At 45.9% G+C, this 7,500-nt stretch overlaps 2 protein-coding genes across 4 annotated transcripts in view; one reads left to right on the top strand and one right to left on the bottom strand.

The window, feature by feature from the left end:
• Positions 1 to 7,500, bottom strand: part of egl (Egl_like_exo domain-containing protein) — a 108,317-nt gene that overhangs the window by 93,745 nt on the left and 7,072 nt on the right. Inside the window, exons 2-3 of one of the 3 annotated variants that reach the window (XM_086556393.1) lie at positions 3,197 to 6,515; positions 1,072 to 3,166 (exon numbers count right to left, since the gene is read on the bottom strand). The exons of 1 other annotated variant lie outside the window; for it this stretch is intronic. In XM_086556393.1, the coding sequence (XP_086412519.1) occupies positions 1,212 to 3,166; positions 3,197 to 6,515 (5,274 nt within the window). In that variant the 3' untranslated portion in view covers positions 1,072 to 1,211. Of the gene's footprint in view, positions 1 to 811; positions 6,516 to 7,500 lie in introns of those variants that run through there. One more of the 3 variants, XM_043025696.2, reaches the window with a different exon arrangement.
• Positions 725 to 7,500, top strand: part of Dpm3 (Dolichyl-phosphate mannosyltransferase subunit 3) — an 18,842-nt gene continuing 12,066 nt past the window's right edge. The window contains exon 1 of the mRNA XM_043025698.2: positions 725 to 1,065. Coding sequence (XP_042881632.2) covers positions 1,060 to 1,065 — 6 coding nt within the window. The 5' untranslated portion in view covers positions 725 to 1,059. The remainder of the gene's footprint in view (positions 1,066 to 7,500) is intronic.

Below are 7,500 nucleotides of genomic sequence, written 5' to 3' on the forward strand. Positions count from 1 at the left end.
ATAAATAATCAATACAATACACTACACTCGGAATGTATCCGACTCATACATTAAAGCAATAAATTCTATAACAGAATTTTTTATCATATAAGAGAGAGTTGGGCGTTCTCACCGCCTTTTTTTTAAGCCTACAACACTTACGGGAGTATTTCACAGGCTTTGAGCTTCAGACAAAAGCACCAGTTGCCTAACGAGCAGCAACAATAAAGCAATAGACACAGCCACATATCATCATTATTAAGTTACAGTTTTAAATTGGAAGCATTGTAAGGATATTCTGCTTATTAACACTAAAAGCTATTTTTGTATCGACAGTTTACCTACGGCCTAATCTGTTAACAGGCTCTGCTTTTTTCACAACTGTAAGCACACTTTTGAGGGATTCCTCATTCATGGGGAAAATATGCATTAAACAACATACATTTTACATGATTTTAATATCTATGAAGAATTGCAGCCTATTCTATTATCATCTAGGGAGCAGTATATATAGGAACTTGTGATAAAATAAATAGGACACGAATAAAAAATAAACTGAGCAAAATGGCTTGCTTTTGCATACCTAATTAAGTGATCTTGGACGAACTAAAGAGACAAATGTGAAATGTAACTGACGTGCTTATTCGTCACAATTAAACCAACAACTGCGCGGTACATGTAAGCCAGTGCCACTGATAACACTTTTTAATACGGGTACGGGACGCGTTTCTGCGCATGCGCTGTTAGTACCCAACTGTCTACCTTGCGAATAACATCTTTGCGTGTTTGTTTGTGATTTAATCTAATTTTTGTCGCCTTTTTTGTGGAAATATTTTTGTGTTTTGGTGAGGACTTACGGTGGTAATATCACAGACACATTCGTGAACCTAAATACTTATTTAAATCAACATACTTAGAACCTAAGAGATATATCACAGAATTTTGGATTTCTGCTTAAACCGACGAAAAGTTTATCACAAGATTTATCACAGGAAGAGTTTAAAATATGGAATGACTTGGGAATACGGTCATAGGAGCTAGGGAAGGACATGTAGCTGGTGGAAGGAACGACGCCAGGCGATGCAGGTAAGTCACAACAAGCAATAAACAACCATATGATTAACTAGTGTATACCGGATGCAAATGGACTCTCCTCCTTCGCTTCCTTTATTTTAGCTTTGGTGAATCTGACGCAACTTGATAGAACGTGTTGCATTTGGTGAAACTACATTTTAGACAGTTGAATCAGAAGCGGAAACAACAGACGGATCCACACTTGGTGCAGTTGGATCTGGTGTTGTTGAACCTGAAGCTACATCAGTCGTTGCCGGACCAGGAGTAGCTTTATCAAGAGCAGCTGGTTCAGTAGCCTCTGTAGGTGTAGCTGGTTTAATAGCCTCGCCAGTTGTTTCTAGTTCAGTAGGCTCGGCAGGTGTATCTGGGTCAGTAGCCTCAGCTGGTGTAGCTGGGTCTGTAGCCTCAGCTGGTGTAGCTGGGTCAGTAGCCTCAGCTGGTGTAGCTGGGTCAGTAGCCTCAGCTGGTGTAGCTGGTTCTGTAGCCTCAGAAGGTGTAGCTGGGTCAGTAGCCTCAGCAGTTGTAGCTGGGTCAGTAACCTCAGCAGGTGCAGCTGGTTCTGTAGCCTTAGCTGATATAGCTGGTTCTGTAGCCTCAGCAGGTGCAGCTGGTTCTGTAGCCTCAGCAGGTGCAGCTGGTTCTGTAGCCTTAGCAGATGTAGCTGGTTCTGTAGCCTCAGCAGGTGCAGCTGGTTCTGTAGCCTCAGCAGGTGCAGCTGGTTCAGTAGCCTCAGCAGGTGTAGCTGGCTCAGCAGCCTCAGCAGGTGTAGCTGGTCCAGGAGCCTCCTCATCAGGTGTGGATGGTTCAGTAGCCTCAGCAAGTGTAGCTGTTTCAGTAACTTCAGTAAGCGAAGCTGGTTCAGCAGGTGTAGCTGGATCCATAGCTTCAGCAGGTGTAGCTGAATCCATAGCTTCAGCAGGCGTAGCTGAATCCATAGCTTCAGCAGGCGTAGCTGAATCCATAGCTTCAGCAGGCGCAGCTGAATCCATAGCTTCAGCAGGCGTAGCTGAATCCATAGCTTCAGCAGGCGTAGCTGAATCCATAGCTTCAGCAGGTGTAGCTGAATTCATAGCTTCAGCAGGCGTAGCTGAATCCATAGCTTCAGCAGGCGTAGCTGAATCCATAGCTTCAGCAGGTGTAGCTGGATCCATAGCTTCAGCAGGTGTAGCTGAATCCATAGCTTCAGCAGGTGTAGCTGAATCCATAGCTTCAGCAGGTGTAGCTGGATCCATAGCTTCAGCAGGTGTAGCTGAATCCATAGCTTCAGCAGGTGTAGCTGAATCCATAGCTTCAGCAGGTGTAGCTGGATCTGCAGCATCACCGGGAGTAGCTGCATCCATAGCTTCAGCAGGTGTAGTTGGATCCGTAGTTTCAGATGATGTAGCTGGATCCGTAGCTTTACCATGTAAAACTGGTTCACCAGTTATAACAGGTGCAGATGCATTTGTAGTCTCAGTGACTGCACTAAGTGTAATTGGAGCGTTAGCAGGATCTGTAGCTTCACTAGGTGTATCTGGACTGATAGCCTCCACAGGTGTAGCTGGTTTGGTAGCTTGATCTATAGCTTCATCAGGTGTGACTGGCTCAGTTACTACACTCGATGTAGTTGGAATATTTGCTGGATCTGTAGCTTCATTAAGCTTTGAAGCTTTATCAGATGTAGTTGGGTCAGTAGATACACAAGATATTCCTGGATCAGGTGTAGTTAGGTCATTACCTTTACCAGGATCAGAAGTCATACCCGGTGTAGGTGTATCAGAACCCTTGTCAATTGTAGCCGAGTCAGCAGCTACAGCAGGTTTTGCTGGGCTAGAAGTAGTTCCAGATGAAGCTACACTGGGTGTTACTGGATTAACAGTTGCTACAGTATCTGCAATTGGCACTGGATCAGGAGTAAGCGTACCAGGTATTTGATCACACACAGATACAGGGGATGTACCTGGATCAGGAGTATCTGCAAGAGGCGTGGCTGGACTGCGGACGTCTACAACAGGTGTAGTTTGATCCACATCTATCTCTGTTGTATTTGGATCTGGCGCAACTATATGAGCCACAGCTAGGCCAGGTGTATTAGCACTATCATCTGCATCTGCAACAGATGTAGTTTGATCAGGCATATCTACACCAGATGTAGTTTGATCAGGCATATCTACACCAGATGTACACATTTCACTTGATGTGATCAGGCCCGGTGTATCTACACCACCTGCAGCTAAATCAGTAGCAAGTTCACCTGCTGTGACTACACCCTGTGCATTTACAGCTGTAGCTACATGAGGCTTAGTTGGAGATGATGCCACACACACACTATGATCAGAAGGAACTTCACTAGGTGTAGACAGATCAGGCATATCGACATCAGTAGTTGGGTCAGATGCATCCAAACCTGTTGCAGTTGCATCTGGGCCAGTTACAAGAGGTGTTAGCTCAGATGTAGCAACAGTAGGTGCTGTTGGATCTACAACAGATGTAGTCTGACCTGGTCCATCTACACCCGTAGTTGCTAAACATGTAGTTATACCAACCGTATCTAATACAGGTGTAGGTGAATGGGCACCTTTGATGCGTGCATCTAGATTCGAAGCAACTACACAAGGTGTTGTAAGATCATGCATAGCTGCATGAGCTGAATTGGGATCAGGAAGAACAGCTACAGGTACAGCTGAATCGCTTGGATCCCGAGCTATATTTGGTGTAGTTAGAGCCAATATTTTAGAGTTTGAAGGTGCACATGATGGCACATCTTTGATAGGAGTTGATAAAATAGATGCATCCACATTAGGTTTAATGTTATCCTGTATGATTATTTTTGAGGAAAGTGTGACTGACTGAGGTGAACTAATGCTCTGCGTATTTGTCCCTTCCACTATACCTTCATTTGAATTGGCAGAAATAGGAGTAGCTACATCTGGATTAGTTGACAATGGGGAAGACTGACTTTCTGAAGCTACATTTGATGTAGCTAGATGAGATGTAGCATCACTTAGCCAAGGGTGATTTGATGAGGATATTGCAGGTTTTGATGGATCAGAACCAGGTGTATCAACAGATATGTTTGAGTGACCTGGATTCAGTGCATCTGAATCAGTCAGAACTACATTTGGATCAGTTGGACTTCCTTTTGTGCGTGATGTATCCAAACCAGGCATTACTATCTTTTTTGTAACTGGGATAAGCATGGCTAAACCTCGAGTCATTGCGTCATCTGTGTTTGTATCAAGTTTAGATGCGACAGGGATAGCTGTGTCAAATGTGGCAACATATGTAACTGGAATGTTTTGTCCTTGGTTATCTGTCAACTTGAGTGGAGCTGGTACCGTCGTAAGTGCATTTGGTTTGGGTGTTTTTGTTTGTGTTGTAGCCGAGTCTTGTGTAGTCATTTTTTGTGTAATCAGGCTTAGAGTGGGCACAAATGAGTATGGTATACAATTGACAGAAGCAGTGATATCAGACACTGGTGTGACTGCTTCTGGTATAGCAGACTGGAGAGCAGCATCTAGGATTGATGCAGATGTTTTAAGCGTAGTCTGCATGTACGAGTGTGTTGTAGTTGGCTCTGACTGAGTTGGGTACGTTGATGGTGGATGGGGTGTTACTAAGCCAGAAAAAATTTGTTTGGGAGCTGAGGTGAGAATAGTGCGCAATGTAGAAGAAAGTGTAGTTGGGTTAGGTTTCTCTGTATGCATGCCAGTTACGTCAAGTGTTGTACTGGGAGTGTAAGAAATTACATTACTTGTAGTTTCAAGAGATACGCCTAGGCTAGCTGGAGATGTTCCCTCTAATGAAACTGAATTAAGCGTACTTGTGTCCACTGTAGATCCATTATGATTACCTGGCTCTGTGGCACTTTGATTGCGTTCTGTCTGATTCAATGTAGACAAACTAGATGTAGGTGGTTTACACTTATCAGATGGAAATGCTACGGAGTTAGACGTAGAAGGATTGGGCCTAACAACAGTTAAGAAAACATTTGTTGTTGGTGGCTTAGACTTAATAAGAGGAAATACAACTGGGTTGGTCGTTGGAGGGTTAGACCATCCAGGAGTAAGTACAACTCGGTTTGACGAGGGGAGGTTAAACCGAACAGGGGCAGGCACAAGAGGATTGGATGGGACAAGGTTTGACACAGTTGCATTGGGTACAGCTACAAGGAGTGGGGATGGATTTGACACAGGCGTGGCTGAGCTTCTCGACACTCGCTTGGTAGAATCACTCGGTTTGGGACATGCACCACATGGTTGGGGCTGAGCAACTGAAGACAGTGCAGTGGGTAGGTAGTGTAACACAGGTGGTTCCTGGCCGTGGGGAGTAAATGGAGGAGCAGACATGCCAAAACCTGTGGAGGGAGGTGGAGCAGAAGGAGGCACTGTGGACCCATGAGGACTAGGGAAAACCGAACTTGCAAACTCTGGTTTTTGGTGCCACATCTGTGCCTCGATCATGATTTGACAAATTCTGTGTTGCACGATATAAAAAGTAGACTTGCTGTCTATACTTCGCAATTGATTCGCTATGAGGTTGCCGAAAGCAGAGTACTCATCTCTAATCTTTGGATTACCTTTAATGCAGGTCTTTTTGCTCTGCTTCAATTTTCCCTTCATTATGCGTCCCTGCTTACATGAATGAAGAACCTTGCTGGTTGTTCCCTTTTGTGTACTTGTTACTTCCTGTTTGGCCATGTTCTCCTGCTTAATCTGGCTCTTCTCTCTGGTGGCCCTCTTCTGTTGACCGTTGCCTTTTTGCAAATCCTCATCCTGTGTGGCCAAGCTTTTCTGCTTAGTTCGGCCTTCCTGCTTGACATCATCCTGTTTGAACAAGCTCTTTCCATTAGCTGGGTCTCTATGCTTATGTCTGCCCTTTGTAACCAGGCTCTGCTTAGCTCGGTCTTTCTGCTTGACCAAACTCTTTAGTCTGACCAATCTTTGCAGCTTTGAAAAATGTTTGTGCTTATTCAACTGCAGAAACTGCTTAATCCGTTTGAGCTTTTTAGCTACGAGTTGTTTGTTCTGCGATTCTTCGTTCTCGTTAATCTGCTCGTCCTTTCCTTTGGCCGTTTTCTCCTGCTTAGCAATTTTCGTCAAGTTGGTCATCTCTTGCGTGGCCTTCACTCCCTCCAGCCCCGTCGCTTTCTTCTGCTTCGTCCCCTGCTCCTGCTTGCCTGCACTCTCGCCGTCGTACTGGCCGACGGGGCTGGCGGTCCCTGAACCCTCCTCGCTGCTCAGGGACCTCTTCCTCTGACTAGATTTGCTCTTCCTCGCGGTCTTCGCCATCTCCGGAGTCACTGGAAAGTTCTGGCGCTGGTGCTTCGGAGGGGGGGAAGGGGAGGGCGAGGGCGATGGGTCCTCCACCCTGCGCTTCCGCTTGTGCTGGTCCCTCGCTGACTTTCCCTTTCCTTCTCTCCCGCAGCCCTTCGTTGCTTGACCTGTGAATGAGACACCTGCCCCACGGCCGTCGCCACTTGCCTGTAAACAAACACAAACATTAGCAACAACACGTAAACAGATTGCACAATTGAGCATTAAACAAATATAGCCGTTGAAAAAGCTTCGTCTTCCCAGGCCTTTCTTTGACGATGGAACATGCAAAGGAGCCTGATGCCCGGAGCAACAGGGAGGGGAAGGAAAGTGGATGCAATGCCTCGGGTCAGCAGCTTTTCCAGAAACTATAATTGTTTAATACTTTTTAGCTTTACTTTTTTTTCTTTTAGATCCTGTTTACGCCTTGCTGGCAATGTTTACGTTTGCCTCGCACAGGTGAAGACATAGTGAGAGCAGGAATCTCATCCGCGGGTGATGATGCCGAGAGAAGCAGTGATAACGCACACATAATGGAGATGACAGGGTGGGAAGCCAAAGAGGAGGTGCAGGGCGCGTCGATGAGGAGGTACAGGGTGCGTCGGCAGGGGAAGAGGACAGGGTGAATGGCTAGGATAATCTGGTGAATGAGCAAACCCATCTGCACTTGCACGGGTCGACTGTTGAACGAATGAATATGGAAGGTGAAAAGGTAATGATGAAAAAAATAAATGGATGATAAATAGAGCGCAAAAGTCTTTCCGTAAGAAATCGGGACCCCTTCCCACTCTTCCCTACCCCCCCCCCCCAAACCCGACAATCTTGAGGCCTTAACAATGAAGACCCGAACGAGGAGGTAAGAGTGACCCTGAGTGGCCCGGGCGTGTCATCACAACATCAACAAACATATAATCTGGCGAGCAAGGAAGGGAGACCATGGAGGAGGAGAGAGGGAGGGGGGGCTATGGGTTCCCCTCCACTCTCGCCCCCTCCCTAGACCCTCGCCTGCCTACCGGTCTGCTTGGCTTCTCAGCAACGTTTGCACTGACAAGCCCGTCAGAGAAAGACCACCATGTTGAGTTTATCATAACTGTATTTAAAAAATCACGATTCGACTGCATCCAATGCCAACATTTTAACGATCATTACATAA

The sequence above is a fragment of the Penaeus japonicus genome, unplaced genomic scaffold, assembly GCF_977035675.1.
Source record: "Penaeus japonicus unplaced genomic scaffold, GWHDUDI00000001_assembly GWHDUDI00000032, whole genome shotgun sequence".
Taxonomy (NCBI): Eukaryota; Metazoa; Arthropoda; class Malacostraca; order Decapoda; family Penaeidae; genus Penaeus; species Penaeus japonicus.